Raw genomic sequence first — 27662 nt, 5'->3', positions numbered from 1 at the left:
CTCACCATTTCCTGTTCAGCGACTAGCGAAGCTTTTCAGTACAGAATTAAGCATCTAAATCCTTTTAGCCGAACTGATAAAGACAAATTCCTTTCAGAGAACAATAGAGACTACTTATATCTTGCCTTCACTTTGGAGTCATACCAAAATATAGTCCAAAAGACTGGGATGAAAAGTTTCCATAATTATATTGGGTAAAAGTTTTTGCACAAGGCATTTAAACTCAATGCAAAGAGCTGAACAGAAATTCTACATTCAGAGAGGGAGGAAGAAAGTCTCTTTATTTCAGGTTGGGGGGATGCCTGTTAATGCTGTGTTGATTTCCAAGCTTAAAACTGCTTAAAACTAACGTCCCATAAAGAAGTGCAAACAGAAAGTGATGGATAATAATCACAATTTAAAGAAATCATTAAAAATATACAGCAGCAGAAGTAATTCAGGGAATTCTGAAGTGCCACTGAACGGCCTGTGCCAAGATGTGGATTTATTATGCGACACTGTCATGTATTGGGAAACCAGTGTGTACAGATCCCCATGTTGTGCTGGAGAGCACTTGTTGAGCAAGGAGGCTGCTGGGAACGCACCTTTCCAGGATAAAACATGGTGGGAAAGAGAACCAGCGCAGGACGCCTGTCAACAGGAAAACTTCTGCGCAGCAACGGATGGCAAATCTCTGGCTGTTGCTTTGGTTCTCTATCTGGTCTTAATGACGGAGTCAGAAGGTGAGAAAATGATTTCTTAAAACTCACATAACCAATGAATAAATGTAATATATTTATCTATCTATTATACTATATAATAAATACGCAAATGCAAGTGGGCTTATGCTCTGTTCCTGTTGACTTTTTTCAGGCGATGTGCATCTTCATTAAACTGTCACTCAGAAATAAAAAGCTTCATTTGTATTTGCATCTGTTAGGATGTTGTGGCTGTTTCTGGGGGTGAAATACATTTCTGTCAGGAAATCGGTTTATTCTTATGCCGTAATACATGCCTTACCCCAGATTTTAAGACATGTCTCAGTTAAGACAGGACCTTTTTTTCTAAACGTGTCCATACATCTCTTCTTTTCCAAATGACAAGTTTCTCCTCTTTGTACTTTAATTCTTGGTAGGCGGGTTGATGGTGGTGCTTCCTCAAAGCAAGAATTATGCAATTTGCAGAAGAAAATAAAGAATCTGGGCAGATGATCATGGCAGAAACTAGTAAACAATATGTGGACATAGTTAATGACGTTAACCTACTTTGTTCAAGTGATGCAATTTAGGCGTAGAATCTGGCCAGGCACAAATGCACAATGACAACATCTAGGTATTTTCACTTAGAAATATACAAGTTTAACTTCAAATGCATCTGTATACCAAGAGCTCTGAAAATGCACCTGCTGCTGTTGTGCAGATGCAGTTAATTTTATCTCAAAGTCTTCAGGAAATCAGAGCGTCTGAGTAACAACAATAAGGCTGACAGAAGGGAATACTCTTTCCTTCAAAGGAGCAAATAATGAGATTGTTCATCTACCTAGATGTAACGTATTGTTGTTCTACAGGCAGGGCCCTGGCGAAGACAGAGCCAAAAGGCTTCCAGTGCTTGTGCAGAAGCACTCATTCCAAGTTCATCCCTCCCAAGGCTATTCAGATGTGACATTAAGCCAAAGAGCACCTTGCTGCAAAAATGTGGAAATCATGTGCGCACTTTTGCAAAATAGCATCTTGCTTTCAGTAGGAGGAAGTGACTTGGCTTTTCACGCCCTAGTTACTTATTTACTTTGGGTGGAACTACAGATCCCTCGCAAAGCCTCATCGACACTACATATAAGGTATTAGGCCTTCTATCCAAAGCAATGAGCTGATTCCCTGCAGAGTTACAAGCCCCTTCCAGAGGGTATTTTAAAAGTCTCTCTATGCTAATATCCTAATGATGACCACCATCAGAGGACAGAATTAGATCCCCATACGCATTCAGGGCATGATTAATAATTTAGACAATGAAGAATCAATCAGAGACAAAATCTTGATTCCATTGAAATGAATTAAAACGGTTTCCACTAACTTGGTCTGTGTGTGGCCAAGTTTGAAACGCTGCAAGTTATTCCCTACGTCAGAATTGTGTACGGAGCATTTCCCTGCGCGAGGAGTGTGGAACTTAAATGGTAAATTCCATGTGAGTGCAAAGAAAAAAGACAAGGTAAGCTTCGGTTAAAATCACATCAGGAACTACCCACATGAATTGGATCAATGCACTCATGTAAACAGAAGGGAGCCTTCAGGTTTTTTATACTTTCCCTGTGGTTTCATAAGCCAATAATACCTGTATTGCCATACCCTCGGTGCAGCATTGCGTGCCATTCAGTTCCACCTCATAGTAATTGGTAATTTCAGCCAGGCTTGAGTTTAAAAAAAAAAAGTTTCCAAGATAATTAAGTTCCTGAAAGATCTGCTAAACTATGACCAGATAGAGAACAGAAACCAAATAGAAAATTTATCAGGCTCATTAAAAAGATTGCATCATAAGCACCTATATTGACACCATTCATTAAAAAAAGCCCCAAACTTAAATGCCCTAGTATAGAAAAAGTATAGGAAACTCATTTTTCCCAAGTTCTCTCAGAAATTCTAGCTGGAAAATATCAAACAAGTTTAATAAGCAAAAGCACGTACCACGTTCTCCGGTTACTGAATTGATGAATAGCTAAGCTAAATGTCAAATCATTAGGAGAGTGGGAGGGATGCCCCGGTCTTAACTTCTCTGTGTGGTTCTCGGCAGAGCTACGCTGAAAGGTGGCAGACAAGTGTGTCTGCAACCCACTGCTCCCTGGGTCCGGCTCACTCTACAGGCTATTTGGGCCAGGTAAGTTACTGTCTTTACTACAGCAGCTTCAGCTGAAAGCTGTTTTCAGAAGGCATGCTTTAATTTCTTGGCATGAAAACCACCCTCTTCTGGCATCAGTAATTCTTTCCAGCAGTTCTCTCTAAATCTATACTTCTAAATGCCCGAGGACCAAAATCGTTTCCTAGCTTTGATGCCACCCATGACCCATAGCCACCCGAAAGGCCACAGCTATGATGCACCTAAACATCTGCCGAGAGACAGCATGATCGTGCGGCATGTCTGACACTCCGAAAATCTAGCTCTAAAAGACTCACCTCCTCTTTCTGGGTATAATTCAGATGTACAGCTGGCATGTCTAAGCTTATTAGCTTTCAATTCTGTAAATGGGGACAATCATGTCCCTGCTTCGCATAATTTGGACACAGGCTTATGGAAATCCTTTCTGTTGGAGTAGTACTTGTGTAAACACAGGATTTTTTGTGTTTGCACATATGTCAACTGGTTGATACAATAAAAATAGGTCATTAACAACTTGTGAGTACCTACTGCTCTCCCTGTAGCTTGTATGAATGGTAATTGTTTCACTAATAGATTTCTGAATTCACTTTATACTTAATCTAATTACAGGGCCAGAGACAATATTGAGTCACCAATCAAAGAAAAGTCAAGGGAAAATACATGCTGGAGTTTTTCAAGGATATGAAATGACAGGAAACGCTGATGAGAATGTCAAAGAACAACACTTCTGCTACGTTACTACTTTTGATTATTTTTTTTTCCCTGAGGCGGTTGCTGATTCTACCTAGTTCCTTTGCTGTGTCTATCTCTAAAATTCTAGCTGTGATGAATCAAGGAGTTCAAGCTTAATGAACGAGTTTTAGTGCTGTACGGGCAAGAATAAACAAGAGGAAATGCATTACCCTTAAATGGCCTTACTTAAAATAGAAATAGAGGGGTACTATTAGTAAGCAAGTGAATGAACATATAATAAGGAAAAGTCTGCGTAGCTTTGAAGAAAGTCTTCTCTCACACACTTGTTACAGTTCTTTGAAGGTGACAACGAGCCCACAGATGTGCCCCACAGGTATAGATAGTCAAATTGTCTTTCTGAAATCCTTTCACAACACTCAACAAACATTAGAAATAATGAGGCTAAGAAAGAAGCCTTGGAAACGGGAAATGGGTACATAACAGGTGAATACATAGAAAGGAAGGACAGAATGAAAAGGTCAGCTTTTTTTGGTAAAGGGACATCACCCATGGTTTCCTACACCAGCTTGCCCTATTTGGTGTGGCATACCCACAAGTGGTCTGGGAAGGTCTTTCTATGAGCTGAAGTATTCTGATGATGCTAAATGAGGAATAGCAAAGACTAGGCTCAACTGTAAAGAACCGAAGAAGGACCTTAGGAGACTCACTCATTAGGCAATAAACTACCAGGTGAAACTCTCTGCAGGAAGCAGCCAAAGCGATTGACATAGGAAAAAATAACAAAGCTCACAGAAAAATGAGGCATTCTAGGCTGACCAGTCCTCATTTAGTGGTGTTTATGGTGCTGTAGTTTCCACTTATAGATAGGAAGACGAAGGCAGAGAGACACACGTACATCTATATATATATATATACACACACAAAAAGAAGTTTAGAACTCATGTTTCTGAAGAAAAGGACACATTATTTATTTTAATATAATGGGAAATATTTTGCAAATTTTTTTCTCTCAGGTTTTGCTTTGCAAAAGGATTTTGCACCTCACATATTAATTAAGTTAAATGTTACTGCTCAAGGGTCCAGGAGACTCCTTATAAGACTAAACATCGGTTTAATGTGTTAATTCCCATTGCATTTATTGATAATTTCCTTCTACATTCAAAAAGGGTGTTAAAGATGTTTTCCATTAATGATTTGCTACACGTTGTTTATGCCTGGCAATATAAACCTAGTTTCTGAAGCTAGAAAGCGCTAAAGAGCAGATTCTAGCAGCAATCACCAGGGGTACGTGGTCAGAGCAATGGAGGACTGCAGGCAAAAATACCCCGCCTGCCCTGTGGAGCTGGGTGTTCCGAGCCCCAGGGTGGGAGGAGGAGGCTACCACCTGCCAAGCTGCGTTGGCTGTAGCTTAGGCAGACTGTAAGGCAACAGCAAGCGACATACTAAGAGTCGGAGAAGAATGCATGGCGTATATTATGTCTACTCACCGCTTCTAATTTAGTCAAAAGTTCCCAGCACGAACTTCGTAAAACTTACCATTTGTTTCCTCCCGCCACTTCCATATCTTACTTCCACAGTCAGAAAATGCTTCCTGCCAAACTCATGAAAGGGAACTGCAACTAAAGCAGTAAAGGTAGCTTTCACACAGCAGGTAAAACCCCAGCTGCTGGTCCCTAGCAGTTCTCTAGTTGGACTTAGTATCTCCTCTGTTAATACCAAGTAGATGGGTTTTATTTTTAATATGAATATTCGATGACATTTGCTAGTATTTTATGTTAATATTATAAAGAATATTAATGTATCATTTTCTAGTATTACTAGATACCTTATATTAATATTGTCAATGACTTTTCATATTGAATTGGATCAAATGAAACATTTCATTTAACCCACAACAATTTTTAATGGAAAGCTACAATACAGAATCAACTGTTTTCAAGCAGAGCTGAAACATCTATCATAAATAAATATGCCATCACATAAATACATACTTATACTATTATATTTATAAATACATAAATTAAAAGGCCAATCAGCTACAAAGCTGTAGTGCTATTTGTGATTCCAGAGGGATTCAGGAAAGTCCGGCGCTTATCGTGATGTGACTAAGGGCGCATAACCATCTATATTTAGACACACGTTTGAAAAAAAATCACAAAGTGACCTAAGTTTTTCTCCTTTCTTTGCTACCACTTCCTCATATAGCAAGTCAAAACCCAGAGGTTTAGCAGACATTCTGCTTTTTAGGCATCTGCCTCGCTGTAATTTCCACCAGTGTTTGCACAGCACTCTGCCCAGTTTCCGAGCAGCGGCAGCGATTATTTCCCAGCCCCTGTATTTGCCCCTTCTGCTCTCTGCGGGTCGAGTGGAACAGCAGGCGAGTGCTAAGCCCTCTGTGGGGAAAAGGAGGTGGTTTCAGAAGAGAGGGGGATTTTTTCCCTGGGGAACAAGAGTAGCTGGTAGAGAGGAGACAGGAGTTGCCAGAGCTCACCTTGCGCAGGCTGAACACTCGTTCCAGCGAAGGCTTTGTCTCCTGGGCTTTTGGGGTCTTGTGTGCAGAACTTCTCGAGTGAGAGGTTTGAATTTGCCTAAAACAAGACGGATTCTTAATTTTCTTATAGAGAGTAACTTTATCAGCCCAGAGGCTGGAGTTTTCCTCTGGAATTGGGGTGACTCAAAACAGTAAGGGACTGGAGCTCAGCTCTCCCCCATCCCTCATGATGGTCTTGGTCACCAGAGAACACCTGAATCCCCCTCACCATGTCCCTTGTCTTTGGGGGTCCTTGGCTACACACAAAGACTCTACATGCAAAGACTCAGTCAAGATCCCAAAAGATTCCCTTTTGACTTTTGTGTTCGTTAGACACAGCAATGAGTCATGAAAAAGAAAAACCACTAGTTCCCATCCTGCAGCACGGAAAACACATCCTATACCCTGCCTTAAAACACAGGCAAGGGAGGGATTTACTTCCCTTTTCAGCAGTAATCAGACTATTGCATAACTGTTGGTTTGTTGGGTACAAGCGTGTTTTTAACTGGCTTAAGCATGGAAGGTCTCTGCTTGCAGCGGTATCGGCTCGCTCAGGGACGTTGCCCTTCAAAAGGAGCTCAATTCCATTTGCACAAGTCATCTCTGACGGCTGGCAGGAAAACACACGCTGCCAACCTCGGATAATGGATTTGGAGTTGCCATCGGCAGGGGCTGGGACGAGATCCCGGGCAAAGTGATGAAGGGATGTAGGGAGAACTTGGGCAAAGCACGGCACTCCCAGGAACACAGGAGTGCCTAGCCTTTGGGCTTGATCTCATGTTTCAACCTTTTAACACCACTATCATCCCTATTACACCCCTTTCACGCAGTCCCGATGAAACTGTGGCACATCAGAGAAAGAGTGCAGGTAGAGGAGATGCTTTAGCTCTCAGAAAACATAGTGGATTTCCCTTTCATTGCAAACATCCTGCTCTTTTAGACAGATACTTACTCTTAGCTCCGGGGCAGGGTTAATCACACAGGCAGAGAAAGCTTGTGGCTTCGCTTTTGACCCGGGGATTTCTGCAGATCCTTCACTGCCACACGCAGGAAACAGTTGAGTCTAGAAGGAAGGAGGACAAGCAGTCATTGGTTTTACTTGGGGATTTGAGGGGGAATTTTCCTTTTTTGCCTTGAACTTTAATGACATTTCAGTGCGCACCAAAATGAGATAATAAAGCGGCAAATAGTAATTAAGAAAAGTGGGATCCCTAATATAATTTCAGTTACCCTCTGTGTGTGCATACACATGCAGAGGCACAGAGAGAAAGAGAGAAAACCCAAAAGAAAAGAATCAGCAAAACCTCGTTCCAAGTAAACTGGTTAAAGCTCCAACATCTACAGTCTGACGCCAGTGAAACGCCTCTGTTAATTTAAGATAACATATACAACGTCAAAAACAACAAAACACAACCTTCAGTACCTGGTAAAATCCTCTTGTTTTTCACGCCTTCAGAGAACTAAACGTATGTTTCAGTAAAGCTCTCTAACACATACAGCTAAGGAGAAGCACCCTTAGGAGTCAGGCTCGGTATCTTTTGTTGACTTAACACTCAGTAAGAGATAGGAGAGACAAACTCGGTGATATCTTTTCTCAGGCCAGCTGACAGTGATGAGAAACAGATGAATCTTCATGACAAAGTTCCTTTTATCAAGTAAGTTAATGACAAATGGCACACAATAAACCATAATAAATTATGGGCAAATTATTAAATTATTACTAGAAATAACTCATAATGCTTTACAGGTTAAGCTAATTGAGTGTTTACTAACTCAGAGTTGGGCACAGATGACAGACACATGAAGCTCTGAGGTTGGAGATGAGACGCAGCAAAAGTCATCATGGTTAAAAGGACAATGTCTTTATGGCACTGAAGCAGAATGGCTTCTCCTAATCATGTGCACTCCAGACAGGTTAAAAAAAGAAATTTTCATTTAAGCGACCCATAGGCATTTGAGCCCAAGTCTTCCCTTGAAATTGTCTCCCTCGCAAGGTAATAGCTCTACCAGCAACAAAAATAAACACTGAGCATTCGTGCAATGAGGTTCTTTAACAGAAACGTCTACAGCAGGGCCATAATACGTAATGTTATTTCCCTTTGCTAAGAGCTAGGGTTATGGTCAGTGAAAAAGATTACAGCAAAGACTTATTAAAACTATCTAGACACACAAAGGAAACAAAAGCAGTTGCGTTCAGCAGGTCATGCTATTTTGTTTGCATTCAATGGTTCCTCTCTTTATCATTCCTCAACACATGTGACATGAAAAATGATTTTCAAAGCCCTTCAGAATTTAGTATCTGCCTCCCACAGGAAGCTTTGATTAGCGCAGCCTCAATTCCTTTACTAACCGGTAGTATTAGAGGTGAATTTACTTTGTAAGATGCCCCTTGAACTGAAAAAAGAACAAAAAAATAAAACCATTAAGGTCAAAACAACGCTGAGGTAAAAATCCTCACCCCACTGAAAAAAGCTTTTCAGTGGTTTCAGCACTGCCCGATTTCCACTGGTGTAAAATACGATAAGTAGAAACTATCACCATGAATGGAGATAAGAAACTAAATATCTCAAGTCTAGATCTGGCATTCCTATGAAGAACAGTTATTACCCTGAAGAAAATAATAAAAACTTATAACATAAACGTAACTGAAACCATCATGAAGTTATATTACTAAATAAGGGTACGCATTAGAAAAAGCACAAAATTCACAAAAATCTACAAAAGAAATTGGAATGCGTGGCTATTATATCAATATTTTAATCAATTAATACATTATATCATTCTCAGCAGAATAATTCCTCGTCATCTAGGAAGGCGTTTCACAACAGTCATGTGACTCATTTTTACCCCATCTGGGAAATTCCTCTAACGCAATCCCCGTGCTCGCAGAGCACACAGGCTGGGCACAAAACCGTATATAAGCCCCGTGCATCGCCCGGACCAGGCATCCGCAGTCCTCTGGGACAAGAGAGGTCACTGCTCCACAGAACCAGAGCTGAACCACCCAGCCAAAAACTCCTCCCTAATCATGAACGGCAAACTCGTGGCTGTCCTGGCTCTCCTCCTGATTTCAGCGGCTGTGTCTCAAGGCAAGTAAATCCCTCCCAAGCTCCCCACGGCTGCAGTATTGCCTAGGCATCTGCCCAGACGCTTGTCCTTGCAGAGAGGCAGCTTTATATTTGTTGCAGCAAGTTAGTTTCTTTGCAGAGATTTTCAGTGTCTCCCAGGTAGCCCTTGTACTGCAGAGTTACTGACATCTTGTGGGAAAAATTTTAAGGATGCAACTGAAATTTGCTTTGTGTCTGTGCGTCACTCGAAGCGTGTGCGGCACAGAGGGGATCTTCTTCTTGAGTGTTTGAATGTTTCTCCCCCTTCCCACACAAAGAACAGTTAATGATCTTTTATTTGTTACTTAACGATTGTACCGCCTCAAGCAAGTAATATACAGCTGGGAAGGGAGAACAAACAATATGAGCACAGGAGCACGGACAAGCCTCCAATTAATGAAAAAATCTAGGGCTCTGTCTTCTGGATAGTCGCCAGTTTCTCAATCCAGATATTAAAATGATGCAACTAACTGTACCGTGCGGTCAGTACAAGTAACCACAAAATATGTGGTTTTATTTCAAAAAGATGTGAATTCAGTTCTAAATGTGCGTTAGCTGCTCTGAGACCAATAAGCAACTGATCTTTACACCGTGAGGATTTAGGCAGCTTGGACAAATGCAGTATTTTAATTGCAAATATTGTTAAAATAGAGCTGTCGTGCTTTATGCCTGACACGGGGATGGTAGGACCGCCTCTCAAACCACGATCTGTCTTTTCTGCTCACAGGTCGGGCCCTGGCAAGGATGGGAACCGAGCTCCGGTGCCAGTGCATAGCCACTCATTCCAAGTTCATCCCTCCGAGATCCATTCAAGACGTGAAGCTGACCCAGAGCGGCCCCCACTGCAAGAACGTCGAAGTCATGTAAGTAGCTCTGCGAGAGCCTCCCTTTTTGTCACCGTCATCTGCTGCCGCCACAGGGGCTTTTATGCTTGATGACAAACATGACAGTTAGCAGGCTGATGTGATGTAGTCGGATTTGGGTATCCTTTTGAGAGATGGCTTTAAGTAATACACCACGTTTTTCATCGTCTCTGTGACCTTACGTATTCCTGAACTGATTGTTATTTACCTGTCATGGGATATATTAAATATTTCAGGCAGTAGAACATCAATTTCAAGGGCTGGTCAGTTCTTAATACGTAAGGTGATAACGTAGTTTAAATCCTGCATTCATTAGGCAGGCAAAACTCCCTTTAAAACAGTGTGCGTCAGTCTCGGAGAGGAAAATTAAGTTCCTGCAAGCAGGTTTAGGGAAACAATGAAACTAATCGGGTCTTGAATAGCATGGAGGAGGGACTAAAATGTTGAAATCCTTACATTGATGAAACACCTTTTCACCACTGGAGGTTTCAATCGTAGCGTAAGAAAGCTCTACTAATGTAAACAAATTCAAACCAAGTACCTATATATATTGAGAAAGATTTTGGGGAACGTGTGACTGCTTTGAGAGCAGGCATGGGAACCCACGCAACTTCTGGGTGGTTTCAGTCTCCTCAGCTGTGGTACACATATAACAAAACGTCTAACCTAGAGCACTTGGGATGAATTTACACTAACTAATCTAAAAATGCAATATTACATTCTGTGAGGAAAGCAAATCCCTGCAGTGGTTTCCTGACTTTTCTTTCTTCCCTGTTTTGCAGAGCTACTCTGAAGGACGGCAGAGAGGTGTGCTTGGAGCCCACTGCTACCTGGGTACAGATGATCGTAAAGGCAATTTTGGCCAAGTAAGTCCCATTCCCTCTCAATTTGGGCAGTTGAGTGGTAAACTTCCCAAAACAAGCCAATTTGTAGGATTTCTTAGTGATACTTTCCATTTCCTCTTAATCGGATTTAAAGAAGAAGGAAACTTGCTGCTTAATTATAGAATGAGTCTTAGTCTTTCTGACTCTGCTGCAGGGTCCTTGTTCAAGCCCATCCGTCGCCACTAAACCTTTGAGTATCGGCAACTCCGTCCGGAGGGAAAGCAACACAGAAGTGTTTGGCTCCCTTTGAAAAACGAGGCTTAAAAAACCCCATCTTGCCCGTACTTATAGCAGGATATGTTAATGATCCATATTCCAAGTTAATGAGTTTCTTAATGGGAGTAAATGCAGAAACTCATGCTGCAGAAGTTTCCTAGCTGGGCTTCACTGGGATTTCAGTAATTGCTTTCGAAACATCGACTTGACTCTCTCTGTGCCTCAAGATAGCATGTAGAGTTGGAAACAGACCACTCATCCTTGACTGTTTGTGCAATGCTAAGCAATGATAACTGCTCTTGAACCACCTTTTAAATGATCCTCTTCCCTCACCTCTTCACAGGGCCCAACTCAATTCTGACTCACCACTCTAAGAAACGCCAAGACAGAAAAAACCTGGGAACTGCTCCCGCCCCTCCGTTGAGAGAAAGAGTCAGGAAAAGCATCGTTCAGGCAGTGTGCCATCTTCCACCCCCTGCATCACTGCTACTATGTTCATTATGGACTGGTTTATTTATTTATTTATTTGCTTATTTATTTATTTAACTGCATCTATTTAAGAACGTCTTTCAAAGTGGCCAGCGTTGTCTGCGGGACACGCTGTTCATTGACAGTGAAGATGCTGAATAGGAAAAGTGGTTTGCTAAAGGAAATGAAGAACCCTTGGCAGCCATTTCAGCCAAACACAACTAGTTAAGTGCAATGCACTTACAGCACAGATTATTTACACTAAGCCTTACTGTTTTGCTATTACACCAGCAAACTGGTGATTCCTCCTGCTCCCCTGGAGTGCACTCGTATGTTGTGTCAACAACAGTTTCCTGAACCACAGTCAGCCTGTGGCTAGACTGTGAACTGTGATTTATGACTTCAAAAATCTAGCCTGCAGAATCTTTAAGACAGTGGGTTTGGTACTTATTTACTGTGATTTCCATGATATTTATAAATGTATTTATAGAGTTGTTTCTGTACAAGAGCTAAAATTATGATAATTTATTCAGTTTCTACTGGATTTTCCATTCCTACTATTAATTTCTTAAGAAATATTCACCATCTCATTGCTCTGTACAAGGAGTTGGTTGTATGTCTAATTAGCTACTCAATCAGCTAATGGAAAAAACTGCATCTTACATATATAGAATTTGCTTGTGAGTGTAATTATTCCTAACAATGTATCAATAAATGTTTTCTAAAAAAAAAAAAAATCTGTTTGTTATCTGTTTGTTATTTTACATTTTCATTTACTTTATTTGGAAACAGTCTGCTTCATTTTTGCCAGCTCAGCCTGATTGCTGGAACTGAAATGTAAATTTTTAGTACGTGGTAGCATAAGGCACCCTGCTATGGTAACCTGACATTACCGAATGCAGCAGCAAACTCTTAGGGTAGGGGAAAATGCTCGCTCTCCTCTCTTCAGGCTATTCCCAGTCCTCGGGGACTGGTGGGCTGCAGGGCAAGGCTCCTGATTCAAGTACCTTGCAGACAAGCGAATTTTACCCTCAGATGCCTAAACACTGCCAGGCACCAGATCAGCCCCAGAGCTGTAAATCTTAACTACATCAAAAGGCCACTAATTGACAATCAAAATGGGAATTTGTGACCTTTACATTGGGTACCCAAATATCAAGCATTTGCCCTTGTGCAACAACTGCTTCCTATTCTGATTCCTGAAACGGAGAGTGCCGAGTACACGACGCCTGCCTCTTTTAAAAGGCCTGGCTACTCCTCCCCATCATGCAGAGACACGGGTGCTCGGCCCTTCGGCAGAGAGGCGCTCGTACTGTGCTTGAACACTGAGGGAGGGTTCTGGCAGATAAACTGGGGTGCTTCACATTGTTACCAGCCCACCTTCTGTCCCACGGGGGCTCTCATGGGTGTAATGCATCTTCCCCTAGGAGTCCCAGTGCAGTTTGTAAGACCATTGTGCAAAACATCCATGCTTAACGGTTCTCTGAAATCATCAGCTCAAACCGCAACAGTGGCCTAATGAAAGCCAGCGGTGTGTTTGGCATCTTCAGGAAGATAAATGACCTTAAGAGAGAGAGAGGGCACAGGTTCCAAGCCTATTGCTTTAAACCAGTGTATACCTCTTTATTTGAGGCATGCACACTTTCATTTCACTTTTACCTACATTCCAGATAGTCTTAAAACAACAGAAGGATTTCTGCCAGGTAACTTTGTGATCGTAAAATGAGAGCGCTATATTTGGCTTGCTGCTTCTTGGAGACCCTTCACAGTAAGATTGATGTCAGTCCTCTCCTCTATTTTGGCATCAGTTTGAGTCATTCAGCCATTTGAACTCTAAACAATGCGGCCTGTGGCCTTCCAGTTATAAGGCCATGCAGAAGCCACAGAAGAAAACTGCACCCTTTGAAACCATGTAGACTATTTTTTAAGTGCCTTTGTGCGTGTGTGTGTGTGTGTGCGTGTGAGCACATGCCTGTGTAACATACCAGAAAGCTGACCAAGCGGTCAGAGTCAGGACATTTGCACCACAACTAAAGGAAAGACCCTGAGATTTCACTGGAGCTAACTACATGTCCTTGTCCATCTTCTCCTTTTCCCAATTTCTTGTAAGCTTCTGCTCCCCTTGGCCACATCATTTAGCAACTACAACCCTGTCGGAAGGTCACTCATTGCATGTTACAGCCGCCACGTGTTTTCATCTCCCTCCATTCGTTTCTCTACTGCCCTCCTTGCAATTAAATGTAGTGGAGGTGTTTACAGGTCCTTTCTGTCCTCAGCTCTTTTCTTGGTCCCTTACTTCATCTTCCTTCCAAACAACTTTCACTTCTTTCTTTCACGAACAATTTCAGTTTGGGGGCAAGAGGACATTAGCAACAACCAACCAGCCAAGCAACAGCCTCCTGTCATTTCTTTATTCTCAAATGCCCTCTCTCATGCTTGGTTGCTCCAGTTCTGCTCTTGCATTGGCAGCCTTTTCAATCATGAACTGGAATTTATTCCCTCGAGTTTCAATGTTATTGTTCTTACAATACCAAAAGTGTATTTCTCTCCAATGTATACACACTGCAAATCATAAGGGAAGTCATTGAAAGAAATACTGGAAAGTCCCTGAAACATACTTTCAATTCTTCCTTAGAAGAATAGAGAATACAAATACTGGTTTGCTGGCCTCTACTCCTCTGTCTGTGCTGAATATTGGCTAATACAAACTTCCCAGTATGCATCAGGTGACAGATGCATTATCTGTGCTTTAATTGCTTTTGTTTATAGATTGCCTCCCATTCTGGAAATGACCGCATTTCTTATGTTGTTATCGCATAACATGGGAAAATCCAAGGAAAATTGCACGTAGCACCAGCTTGATACTGCAGACTTGTTCCAAGCGTTGCATTTATTCTTGTTTATAACAGGATATTAGCAGCGACTCCACAGGAAATGGATCCTTTGGAAATTATACAGACCGCCATGGAAACTTCTGGGTCAGCTAACAGGCATTTTGTTTCTGTATGCAGAAGTGAAACAAGAATTTTCGCACTTATAAAGATAAGCCTGAAATCTCTGTTGTTGAAAACCATTGTCAAAATTTATTTTAATATTCCCTGCAGTTAATTATTTTTAATAATAAAAATTATTAGTGCCAGTCAGTACACGTATGACTTCACAATTTCTGTGGATTTCTAGAGAGGAAGATACTATGCGTGGAAGAATCTGGAAGGTACGCTGAGAATCTAAGCGCAATTTGGAAATTACAAAAGGAATAAGCTGTTTTCCTTTAGTCAGATCTAATGCTTAACAAGAGTTCAAGTGCAAACTGTACTAATACAGCTGCGTATCTGCAGTACTTACAATGCATTTTCTTCAAATCCATCATATTTTGGGCCTGTTCAGCATCTTGAGACAATGACTTCTACCGTTTAATCACACACTGTAGAAGTGCACACATTTGGTTGTTATGTATGTTATATATACATATATATATATAACAACACACGTTATGTTGAAAGCAATACGATTTTCTCATATTTTCTCTTATTTTTCCCCATAATTCCATTCTAAATGCTTCCTAAAACTCTAGACATCTTTTTGACTGCCATAAGACATTGTACACAGTTCTATAAAAACATCAAACCTGTGACGCACAGATCTGTTTCCTCAGTGACAATAATTTACAATTATATGCCATCTGCAACCATCTCCATAGCTATAGATGGGATATTTGCCTTCTGCATTAGGAATCACTGACAGCCCATCGTATTACCATAAACCATCCTTTATTTTGGATCTCATACCACTACACCAGGCTGAAAACTGCACTACCTCAGGAGCAGCCTGACAAGTGGATCCAGCGTCCGTACTTTGAGGGCGGGAGCCTTTTTCACAGCGTTAGGCGAGATTGCTGAGCAGATCCAACAGCTCAGGTTTGATTCCCTGTCCACAGGCTGCCAAGACACCCAGCCCCCTTATGTAGATAGGAAGTAGGTATCTAAGTACCTTGGATGATCTGTGTCCTGGAATATTTATTTTCAAAGAATGAAACTTCTTTTATGAGCAAGACTTGCTTGATTTATTTAATCCACAGACACCTTGCTTCCATGCAGAACTAGCCTACAAGTATGTATTTACCTCCCCGAAACAAGCATGTTCTGTCACGTTTCCATCCTTAATGCTTCTTAAGAAAGACCAAGGCTGCATTCCTCTTTATAGCTGCTGCGTCAGTGGCTCTCACAACCACTGTGGTTAGTCCTGCAAATGGCACAGAAACAACACATGAGAACTGACTCCTAAAAAACTTCGGTAATCGGCAAAGAGCTCTAAGTGAGCACGAGGATTTCTTCAGCACACACGACTTTATATCACTTGCTGCTTCATCCTGTACAGGCGTGTGATATCAACGTTAGAACTGGTTTGGACAGAGAACAAAGGGGAACGTCTGGGTGTGCATGCACCAGGAGGAATGGCAGAAGGACTGTAAGAATAGCATGGATGCATGGCATCAAGATGCCAGCACACCTCCATATGGCTTCTGAGATACTGATTCAGAAGGCTGTCATTTACAGTGAGTAAATACAGCATATACAGCGTCATGGATTAAGGTTGAATCATACTGAAACTAATAATCACTGTTCTTCATTAGGAATAGTTTTTATGAACAAATAATATCTTTTCCAGATGAAAAAATTAGCAGCAAAACAAAAACCCATTTCACCATGCAAAACAAAGACCTATGAAAATCACATACAAGTAAATGGGTATTGCTGATTGACATAAGCCAGACTGGGTAATACCCGTTCCCAGCAGCTCCATCTAGAATGATGGTTTTGAGAGCAATCTTACAGCTGCACAAATGATCCAGCTGCTTCCCGACTCCCTCTCAGGACAACATCTGGTTTTTCATCATCCCGTCCCGTATCCTGATCTCCATGGGAAAGAAACCTGGACATGCAGGGAACAGGATCAGGCACCAGGCTGGAAAACATCTCTTTCCCATATACTGGGAAGACAAGGTTGGACATGGAAATGAGGCAGAATATAACCAAATATATACATTCAGCCAAGAAAAGCACTGAGAACGTGTTCCTCAGAAAACACTAGGGACACCCTGGGTAATTGCTGCTGGGAAAAAATAGTGTAAATAAATTCTTTGCTACAAGCATCCAGGCAAAAATGACTTTGTGCTTTCTTTGTAAGCAAAACCAATTTCATCCATGTAATATCTGACTCCAATGCAACTTTCTCCTGTTTCTTATATTTACCTCCCTGGACCCTGAACTTAGGTCTGTCACGTGGCACAAAACCAGGTGATGCTATTTGCAGGTCTCAACAGGTTAACCACAGGTTCTACAGTGAGCTATGAGGGGAAATTCGGCTTTTGCTGGGGGGAATACAAATAAGAACTTTTTCACTTGGCCCTGGAAGCCAGAAGCCTGAGCACATGGACTCATTGTCTGTGAAAGGGGGACAATTGGGCACCTCAAAATAAGGCCTAAAATCAGGGACATTGTGAAAAACCTGCTTTTACATCAGACCCCTAGAAACCCCTCAGATCTGGTCCACCTACTTGATAAAAAAACCCCTAAACATTAAAGCAGTTTTATAAGTAACCATGTAAGTTTAGACCTGCAGGAGGAAGGCATTTTGAAAACAGAAACAAACTTTTTAGAAACTGATCTTTTGTTTTTCTGAGGTCCTGTAGGGTGAAAAGACGGAAGTTAAACACACCTGGCAGCATTGCTAGAGATCAAATATGGCACAAGGAAATACAGATTCCGGGTATTTATTTAAAAGTGGAATATTTGAGATCACTACAGATCTCATGAATGCATTCAGTTACGTTTTGCATCTGGGAGATGATAAGCCAATTTCTTTTTAGTACCCTGCAACAGAGCAGACAGCCTTTAGTCCACGTCAAATACCATCTGCATCTAATTTTTATCTACTGAGACAGGAACATCTAAAACATGTGTTCATAAAATTTGTTAGAAAATGCAATTAGCTGCAGTTGTCACTGTCTTTCTGAAATGCTGTGAGCCCCATGAGATTTACCGTAATTCGTCTTCAGGCTACTGCTCCAGATGCCATGCTGCTGAGGGTTTGGCAGCTCTGTTTGTTTGTGCTTATCCATTATTTGTTTAAATAGCACTCAGTTTTCCAGCTATGAACTAAGCTGTTTAAAAACAAAAGCACAGTGAACTCTTCCTAGCAAGCCAGAGTTCACTGGAAGCTGATGGTATCTTAAGAGTTACAAATTTGGGGAATGCATCTGTTTGCTTCAAGTTTCACTGGTGCCTCGGGGTCTACCTGGTACGCAGTAAGAAATGCTGTGAAGATTTTGCAGGTGAGAAGTTAAAGTTTCTGGGCCACTGGAATCGACTATGCAGGGAAGCTGACCGCTTCTTGCTCTTACTTCTGCAGAGGCAGGCAGCTTTTTATTTTACGCATGTTAAGGGAACCTTTTATTAGCGTGTTCCCAAGAAATGAAATCTGGAAAACATTTCATATTTGGAAGTCAATTCTCAAAGTCACCCTACGTCATCCAAGAAAAAGACGGGATCTGACTTTCAAGTAAAATATAGGTGAAATAGAGAAAGAATCAACAAAAGTGACACAAGACACAGGAGGGAGCCCTCACTAGCATTCAGTTACCTTTCTCTCAGTAATTATGCAAGAGAGATTGCATAGAACAAATGGTATTTTCAAACTCAGTGCATACCAAAAAATGAACTGTACAACTGATGAGGGGACAACCTCCAGAACAGAGGAGAATGTGCCACTGTAGCTTAAACACCACACAGCCCTTCACCCAGCAGCTTACCACTCCACCCTGTGCGCTGAACACTCTGCTGAGGATGGTCTGTGAATCCCTCTGCGCCCCAACAGCTTTGCTATTACTGTGTCTTTGATGCAATGCAGGAAACCTCTCAGAGACTGCCTGCCTAAATGCAGCGTGTTGGCAAACAGATGCTTGGTTGGAGGGGTTTTGATTTGGTTTAACCGGTTTTCCCCATTGTCAGGAAAATCATGCCTACTAAAGAAAACGCACAGACAAGAGGCAGCAGTAGGTGGTGACAGCAAGACATTGTTCATTCTCCCCCAGAGGCAAACTGGTTGGAGTCCGACAGTCACATCTCCAGGTTCGGGGTGGGAAGTCCCGATACCTCCAGACTATACAGGGCTCACAGTGTAATTATGTAAATAACAGGGTGATTACCATCTCTCACATTTTGTAAGCCAAATACAGGACACAAGAACACAGAAACACTCAGAAAATACCATCAGAAAGACAGGCTGAAAGACATGCCTCAAAGAACTGTTCTGTGGTTTAGATTAAGGTCAGGGCATTAAGACCAAAAAAAAAAAAAAAAGTTATTTTAGGCCCATACAAACCTCCTGTGACTCAGCAAGAGTCTCTCCAGTGTTCTGCCGAAGTTGTGCAATGTGACATGCAGGCCACTCCACCATGCCCCAGTCAGGACAGGCTGCCGCAGCCCCGCGGGCTAAACCCAGCTGTGTGGACAACAGCCACGGGAGCAGCTCAGACCTTGGCTTTGCCGGAGCCTGGGCATCGGTGGGAGAAAGGGAGCACATGGAAAAACCAGGGGGTGCAGAGGGGCTGGAAGAAAACAGATGAAAGGAATTAAAATCAAAAGAAAATGATACTATGAAATCCAAGAGATGGAGAAGGTTCAAAATAAGCTATGATGTTCTAAAACAGGGGCTGGAAGTCTTCCAAAAACCCCTGCAAGATGTGTGCAGTTAGAGGTGAAAACAGGCTTTTTTTTGGAATAGCAAACATTAAACTTCTGCTGTGAGGGGAAGGCTAGCTGTAGGCTTGCCAGTTCAGAACGGAACAGAAAGTAAGGAGGAGATAGGCAAACTGATCTTCCCCTCAAAAATGTGGGGGACAGTAAATTTTCATTAAGTCTAGAAATCTACAAGTCTCCAGAGAAGTCCAGAGGTGTAGTTTGACACGTTTCTCATCCTGTTATGCAAGACTTATTTTGGAATTGCATTTATTACAAAACTATTATACTAGGCAAGTGAACAAGGAAAGTGGTCAGCAGTTTCCTCGGTTTACTCAGCACTTTTACTGGCAAAAAGAGCTCCTGACTTGAATTGCCCATGTTTCCAAATTTCTGTCACGTCAGATATAGATGCTAATGCCTACAGTTAGGAACAGTCTTGTTCAATCTACAGATTGAACTGTCTAAAGCTCAAGTCTAAGGTTCCTCCACAAAACAATTTCACTCAGTAGAAGCTTCTAGAAACTATTAACCTTTTTGTGTACTTTTTGCATAGAAAAAAAACCCCATGTGGTCAGGATAAATCATACCTCCTTGCATCAAATTCCTGGGAAAACCTCCCGACGAGTCACAAACTGTAATGCTATGATCTCAGTATTATTCAGAAATCCAAGTAAAATCACGATAGTGCCAGTACGTGGCCTAACAGCACTGCTGTGCTAACTGCTGCACAAAATGGTCTGGCGTTGACCCTCCGAAAAGTTATATTGCCCTGCAAAGTAATTACATATTAAAATCTGAATACATCCTATGTACTTCCACTTCCTTCTTGCCAAATCAGAACATACGTTCACAATATTTGCAAGTGGAACACCAGAGCCCAAATTTAATTTGCACCTCACTGTGCCACGTGGGGGCTGGGAGAGGTTTGTAGATAGCACTCTGTAACTGGTAGTAGAAGGGCAAGCTTAAAGTCAAGCACAATCCACGATGTGGACACATAGCCTCTATTCCCTTTCATTAAAAGGATCTGAACTATAGCCTGTACTTCCCCAGAACTTTTGGACCATCAACTTTCACAGTCTTTCCGTAAGTACTGTTACTGAAAAGTAAGAGTTGCCCATGCAGGTGTCAGATCTTTGCGTGAAAAGCCCTTAGTCACCCAGCACAAATAACGGAAGGCAAGTGACTTGTCAAGAAATGTGATGCTCTGAGAGCTTTATGTTTGAATTATCAATAACCGATAAACAAATGCACGGCAATGGGGGCTGGTTCATGGCTGACTAAGCCAGACATCTCCAGCAGCAGACCAGTGATCAAGCCAATAAAAACATGTTTGCTGATTCACTGAATTCCTGTTGTCAAAATTCTATCAACTCCTCGCTTTCTGCTAATTCCTTTTCCAGAAAGTTAAGCCAGGTGGAGTCCCCGGGTCCTTGGGCTCCTATTGTGAGAGGCAGAGTGCACAAGGCTGCACTAACTGCCACTTCTCTCTTGCTCCCCTCCGGGCTTTCTGTTTGGTACTTCACCTCTGACAGCAAAGACCGTCATTCTACAGAAGAGAAGCAATTTACGTAAGCCCTGCTCACCATGAACACAATTTTAATAAAAAGAGAGCCAAAGAAAACAGGCATTGTTGTAGTTGGGTCATAACGAACACTGTAGCTTCACGCACTCCTAGTTAACACACAAAAAAAAAGTGGTTTTTGCATACCCAAACCTTTCACGGAACTCAGCAGGAGACTGGATTGAGTAAGAAACATGGGAAAGAGCTGTAAATCTGTCTGCACTGCTGGCAGGTCAAATGCTATAGAATAATTTCCTTGTTGAAAAATTCTCATAGTATTATTCCTGCTTGGAGGAAAGGATGCAGGAGAGCGTGCAAACATCTTCTGGTACTAAAATGACTATTAAAAGAAACAGTTCGAGAAGCAAATGGGTGATGCTGGATCAATAAGGTCTACAAGAGTAAGTTCTCGGTGAGAAGTACTGAGTACAGTCTGTTTCAAATGATGTGCACCATGAAGACAAGCCAGGGCCGTCCAGATGGAAAGTGTGCCGACGGAACAGCGCTGCACTAGAAACATGAGGATTCAAACAAACTGAAAAACTTCACTAGGAAACAGTGATTTTGTCAAATACAAGTATCTATTCTAATGCCAATGGCAAACTGTTTACCTAAATCAAACTACTCTGATCTCACAGTAAAACAGTATTTGGACATACATGAAATGATTGAAATGAATGAATTGACCGAAAGGTCCATTTCCCAATCAATTTAATTTTATGGGAATCTTCACTATTTAGAAGATAACCCAAGATAAAAATTCTGAATTTCAAGCAAACCAGAAGTTGCTTTTTTCCATAGCCTAGTTTCTAAAGAGTCACTTCAGCTTGCTTACTCTTCTGCCCTCTCTGTGCACTCCTGACACCATCCCTCACTAGCAATTTTAAGAAAGAAAACATAGTCTGCTCACATTTGTCGCAGGCGGAGTGATTAACTTCACCCGTAAGAGAGAAGTAGTGAAATATTTATTAATATAAAACAGTGATTTAACAAAGTTAGTAGTGAATGCGACAGTGTTTCACGAGATTCGATGGCCAGGTACCCTTGATTATTTACTGCCTAGGGGCCAGGGTCAGACAAGCTGACAAGGAGACCCTCCCGTTGAGTCACGAGGCTCGGGAAGGACCCCCTTGCCTTCCAAACTCCTTCTCAGAGAGGAGCCTAGGTGCGGCTGGATCCAATCCTAGCCCCAGACTCTGTCAATGTTTTATGTCTAAAGGATTATATATGCGCAATCAATCCTTTATATCACTGAGCTAAGATTTCAAAGTTGAGCATGCTATTAGTCGCTTAGCGAGATTCTGTTGCAGGAAGGAATCTCTCAGTCTCGAGGAACAGAACCTTAAGCGAGTGTCCCCACTCAAGGGGAGATGGCGTGCAGATGCTGCCGTGCAGGAGAAGAGCTCAAAGGGCTCTTGGGCTGTCCAGTATTTAGAGAGTAAGATAATTGACCTATAGTCATATTTGCATGGGAACAAACGATCTAGGTCCCCACTCCAGACAGTGTTTTGACTGTTGCCAGCCATCTCCCAAAGTCCGGGTGCAACTTATCGCAACTCCCACTGATGGTTGTGGCTTGAGCAGGAGCCAGGGCAGGGGGAGGAAGGGGGGGAGCACACCACCACAGCATTTGTTGGCATAATTTTTAGCATGCTCTGCTTTCATATTCCTCTACGCTGTGTGTATTGAGGCTCCTTGAAGTCAAACAATCTGAAAATTTAAAAAAGGAGGGAAAAAAGGAGAGAAATACAAGATAATGAGGAAGATAACTGCTGGTAGTAACCTCGGTAGCGATCACATTTATCAAAAGTGTTATCGATGTTTTTCCTCCAAACACCTCCTTCTCTAAACACCTCCCTCTAACAAGCTGAAATGAATACTTATTCCTTTTGCTGTTCTGTATGCTGTTTTGGATAATTCACTGAGAATTAAGCAAATTTATCAATATTATTTTTTCCTTCCTTTCAACTAAAGAACAGGCATTTTTTGTTGCAGGAAAAATGCAATTGATTTTACTAGAGAGTCCAAATATGCTGAAGAATAAACCTGCACGTAGCACTCAAAGTGCTTTAAGAAAGTATTCCCTGAGATGGCAGCTTTATGATCTCCTAGGCTGTAAGTCGAGTATGACTTCTTCGTGTTTCCTTCATTGCAACACAACCAATGAAAGTAACGTGGAGGATTCAAGTGTGGGTGTCATAAGAGAAGACTTCAAAGATTTTGTGATGATTCCAACGAGCGTTCCCATTTTCACATGGTCACCAGTCTCGTGCCACTGCTTTCTCAACTGATGTCATCGCTTCAACCAAAAGACCACAACTATCCAAAGCACACCCTCAAAAATTATTCAGCTCCACTGAACCTGAAAACTTAAAAGGATTGAAATTGGCTTAACCAAGGTTTGGGGAGGGTTGTTGTTTTGGGATTGGGTTTTTTTAATCGGGTTAATAGTTCATTTTTTAAGAGACTCATATTTGCCTTACTTCCAACTATTTGCAGATGTAACAGATTTTTATGCACTTATTTTGAAACAACCCGTTTCCCAGTTAAGGGAAATCTTTTAGTATCAGACTTAAAAGTATAAGGATGGGAAGATTTTTTACAGCTTCTTTGAGGGGTCCCCTTGGGAAGCAAAACCTTTGTCTTAGTTAACAATGCCCTTAAATGAAACATGCATTTTACTGCTCATGAGCTGCTCAGCTTGAACTGAAAATACTCTTTAAGTTTTCAAACTGAAAAACCACCACTTTTTTTAAAATCCATCTTTTGATCACGCTCCCTGGGGAGCCCCATGTATTTCTACTCACCGCTGCAAAATATTACTGCCTAGAAACTATCAGCACAGTGGCAGCAAATTGCTGGCTCTGCATCCTTCCTCCCATGCTCAGATTAGACCACTGGAACAACTGCCAACTGTTACAGGACACGCGGTATCATGGCCAAGTCAGTCAATTTATGGGCTTTTTGGAACTGTCGTATGTCCAGGAGTCACACAAAGTAAGGTCACAGCGTGGCAGTAACTACAATCCCACTAGCTATCTCAAAAAAGGCGAGCTGGCACTTGAAACTGAAAAAGGATAAATGATTACCAAACGAACTCATGTCAAAGCCAACCCTTTATATTTGCTAAGGTAATGCCTGAGTAATACAAACACATTCCTTTGCAGCTATTAACTGTGTTGGTTCATGCTCTTATTGTCACCAATGAGCACAGGTCAAGGAGAATCTCGAACTCGGTTGAGGGGAAAAAGACAGACCTAAGGAATCAGAAGGTTAGAATTAGGCTCCAGAAGGTTAGAATTAGATGAAGATCCAGGAAGACAGGTAAGAAAATACTAACCATAATTTGCTATAGATCATAATTTTAAAAGCAAATGTTAACATCTCAAAAGGTATGAAAGAAAAGAGTGCACCACGGTGTGTGATGTGGGCTACGATGCAGTTGATAAAACTGAGTGAGCTCCTTCGTGACACAAGTTGAACAACGGGACACTTGTATTTCTTACATATTCAGGTATTATTTACAAGGGAATATGGGCTGGAAACAGTTCCAAACTAGAGAAATACACAAGGAAATTCAAGGAAATAAAACACCTGATAGATATAAACCATATGTTGCACAAAATTGTAGCATGATATTGAAATTTGGCTACAACCTCCAGCAAATCTTCCCAGAGACTGAAAAGCCACAGCATTGGCTTTCTGAGAGCAGAGATGATTACATGTTTGTATCTCATGACAGAGCAGGATCCACGGGAGTCGTAAAAGGTGCTAGGGAAAAGCACCCTGTCACAGCTAGGGAATACTATGAAACATAGCATTGGTATAGAAAACAAGGTAACATATAATAAACATGATGGGATATCAGCAGTATGTACCCTCTGACTGTAGAGATGAGTAGGTAGCAGTGGACATTTTTCTAGCTCTCTCTTACAAATCAGAACATAATTCATTCCTAATCAAAGCACTGGAGGAAACACCTGATTTGTTAGGGAACACTCCTGCCCCTTCCGAGATTGCCCGTGTTAAACAGTTTCCAGGCAATGTTAAAAAGTTGACCCAAGACTTGTATCTGGGACATATCCTCCAAACTCATTTTTGTGCAGTTAGGAAAAGTCCTCACTTGTTGAAACGAAAAAGACGTTGTCTCCTGTTTAATTACCTTTTAGCTTTCCTGGGCCTGCTGCCAGGGAAGGCATGCTCTCACTACAGATGCCAAGCCAAATACCTGCTGTGGAAAGGCAGGCAGCCAACGCGTGCAACAAAGCAAGGGAATCACTTCCCGCATTTAATGAATTAACAACCGCCTAACATGAAGAAGATTGAGTCATGTGGCTAGTAATTCTATGGATGCGTTTCCTTAGGGCCTGCCTAAACTGGGACTATGCTCTGGTAACCCCGAGGTCCATGCTAAGGACATGGAGGGATTTCAGAGCATCTCCACACAGCAGCTCCTGCCAAAGAACCTAAGCAAGGTGGGTATCGTGAAGGAGAACTTCAATGAGGCAAATACAAACGCTTTGCTGAGTTCTGTCATAGCTACACTGACACCACCTCTCGTGATAACTAATTTAAACTCAAGCACATCTGTACTGCCTGCAGCCAATGCATGGCAGACTTACCTATAATGAAAGAGATATGGCAGCAGGCAGGGAAGAACTCAGCTTTCTAAATTCTGGCTGACATGATGCTATCTGTTCCCTGTCTTTTCCTTATTTTCAAAAGGAAACACACCAAAGGCGGTGTGGGGAGCCAGAGGAAAGGGTAGAATCCAGAAGGGTTCATCTACAGCTCAGCCTTGTTGTAGCTGTCATCTGGATTGAAGACAGCCTGCATGGAAGGTAGCTAGAGGTGATCTGGAAGTCTGCAGGTACAAAGCCTTGCTCAGGCGGATGGTCTTGCCTTCTGAAATAATCACAGATACCCATTTCCCTTGTGCCGGGCCTCTGTGTGAGTACTGACTCATGGGCTCAAGCTCTGCAATGCCTACTGCATCTCAGCATGTTGGCGACCTCTCTGACTACTGCTCCTCTCTGCACATGCCTCTGCTGGAGAGCTGGCTGCCAAGCTTCACACATTGCAGCTCCGCATCCAGAACAGCCTCATGCTTCAGACCCCAGGAGACTTCTGCTGGAATTTCCTCAGCAGTAACCACTGTGGAATGAGTCTGACAGTTCAGATATTGTGAACAATCATCCAAGCATAAAACCGAACAGTGTCACGTAAACGGTCCTTACTCATGTGTACTGCCTGAGAGCAACACGTAATCTGTGTATGAGTGACAATTTCTTACTCAACAGATCTGCTCTGCACGTTTATTCAGAGCTGTATCTGCTAATGATAGTTTCAGTGACCTGCACTGTCATTTGTGCAGGTCTAACTGTTTATTGCCTCAGTTTGCTACGGCTGGGCAAGTCCTTTTTCCTGGTAATACAGCACAAGCTTCAGTTTTGCTGCTCAGCTTGAGGGCTCTGTTTAGGAGAAAACTAGTTATGGACACACAGAGGTCGATGACGGTGGAATAGGGCACCTGATTCCCATAGACTGAAGTGACTCAAGCGTCTGTGTTCCTATCAAAATGGTAATGTACATATGCAAATAAAATCTGTGTTCATCAGTGTCGTCCTGCAAAGAACATGGCACTTCTTGGGGCAGCCATACCGGGAACTCACAGTGCAATGCTGTGGTGCTATAGCCTGGAGGCAACGCTGGCTCCATCCCTATGATCTCAAGGGATCCCAGGGAAGGCTTCTAACTTTTCTGCTCAGAGGTTGTCCCTAAGTACCTGTGGGCATTTTTCCATTCTTAACAGCTGTGTTTCTTATGGTGTTCTTAAGGAATCTCTCCAGTTTTCAAGGAAAGCATGCCCCTGCCTCTCCCTGGCTCCAGCCTCTTCAGTTGCCACTCTACTGGCTTCAAAAAAGCCACACAACACTACTTATCAGGGTCTACTACTACTACTACTACTACTACTACTACTTCTACTACTACTACTACTACTTAGAGGGGTGAGTCAGGCTGCAAAAATAAGAGCCTGGAAGAGTACCTCTGCTACACAGTTTTATCTTAAAGACAGAGGCCCAAGTTGCATAATGCATCAGCTTTATGCACAATTTCATATACACATCAGCAGAGAATTCATTTTCATTAAAAATAATTAATTAGTTTTCAACCAAAAACTCAACAGCAGCACTGGTTTGGTGCTCTCTCTCCCTCCATCCAACATTGACTCTACACAAATTTGTACTGACTTGGTTGGTATCCCTTGATAGTCCTTTATCAAATCTTTCTGAAGTTGGCCAAATGATACAAACTTTACTGGAGGGGTGAAACTGAGGAGGGGGGGCATGACAGAGCAGGACAGAGAGTCGTCTTGGTCGTGTAATTTCCTTTTAAGACCAACCTACAAGCCAACAGCTTCCATGGATGTCATTACCAAACTGGAATTGGTAAGGGGCGCAAATTAGTCATTAGATATTTCCTGAATACATGGGACAATCGCCATTTGCTTATGACATATCATCTTCCCGCACGGCTGATCTCCTGAGAGACTAAGCCAGCAGCCATATGAACCAGCTGGTCCGTAGATGACAAAGCTCAGAAATGAGAGCCTCTGTGTACCACTAGGCTGCCACCTAATTAAGCTCCGCTAGGACTGATTCACATGCTACATCTTACCTGTTCTGAGCCCTCACTCAGCTTTGTTTTCATGCACCAGATCTTCTAATGGGATTACCGTACTGTGACT

At 42.1% G+C, this 27662-nt stretch overlaps 2 protein-coding genes across 3 annotated transcripts; both read left to right on the top strand.

The window, feature by feature from the left end:
- Positions 1–379: 379 nt before the first annotated feature.
- Positions 380–3532, top strand: LOC128910729 (uncharacterized). Its single transcript, XM_054204319.1, is given in 5 exon segments — positions 380–722; positions 1547–1630; positions 1633–1684; positions 2764–2847; positions 3457–3532. Coding segments are annotated over 5 exon segments (639 nt in total).
- Positions 3533–8982: 5450 nt separating this feature from the next.
- Positions 8983–12259, top strand: LOC128910024 (interleukin-8). 2 transcript variants are annotated; one of them, XM_054202773.1, is made up of 3 exons: positions 8983–9159; positions 9905–10040; positions 10823–10910. In XM_054202773.1, the coding sequence occupies exons 1-3, from the start codon at positions 9099–9101 to the stop codon at positions 10908–10910; spliced, it is 285 nt and encodes a 94-aa protein (XP_054058748.1). In that variant the 5' UTR covers positions 8983–9098. The 2 variants fall into 2 exon arrangements, with proteins under 2 accessions (XP_054058748.1, XP_054058749.1); XM_054202774.1 differs by lacking the exon at positions 8983–9159 and adding an exon at positions 11484–12259 and having other exon boundaries at positions 9176–10040; positions 10823–10906.
- The last annotated feature ends 15403 nt before the right edge of the window (positions 12260–27662 follow it).

Source organism: Rissa tridactyla, chromosome 5 (assembly GCF_028500815.1).
Source record: "Rissa tridactyla isolate bRisTri1 chromosome 5, bRisTri1.patW.cur.20221130, whole genome shotgun sequence".
In the NCBI taxonomy this organism is placed as follows: Eukaryota; Metazoa; Chordata; class Aves; order Charadriiformes; family Laridae; genus Rissa; species Rissa tridactyla.
Note: the sequence above shows the minus strand (reverse complement) of the source record. Positions and strands in the feature narration are given on the sequence as shown.

Excerpts from the sequence above, each read along its gene's own strand:
- LOC128910024 (XM_054202773.1), top strand. The coding sequence starts at position 9,099 with ATGAACGGCAAACTCGTGGCTGTCCTGGCTCTCCTCCTGATTTCAGCG. Across the intron at positions 9,160-9,904 it reads TTCAGCGGCTGTGTCTCAAG|GTCGGGCCCTGGCAAGGATG; the intron begins GCAAGTAAATCC and ends TTCTGCTCACAG. Across the intron at positions 10,041-10,822 it reads TGCAAGAACGTCGAAGTCAT|AGCTACTCTGAAGGACGGCA; the intron begins GTAAGTAGCTCT and ends CCTGTTTTGCAG.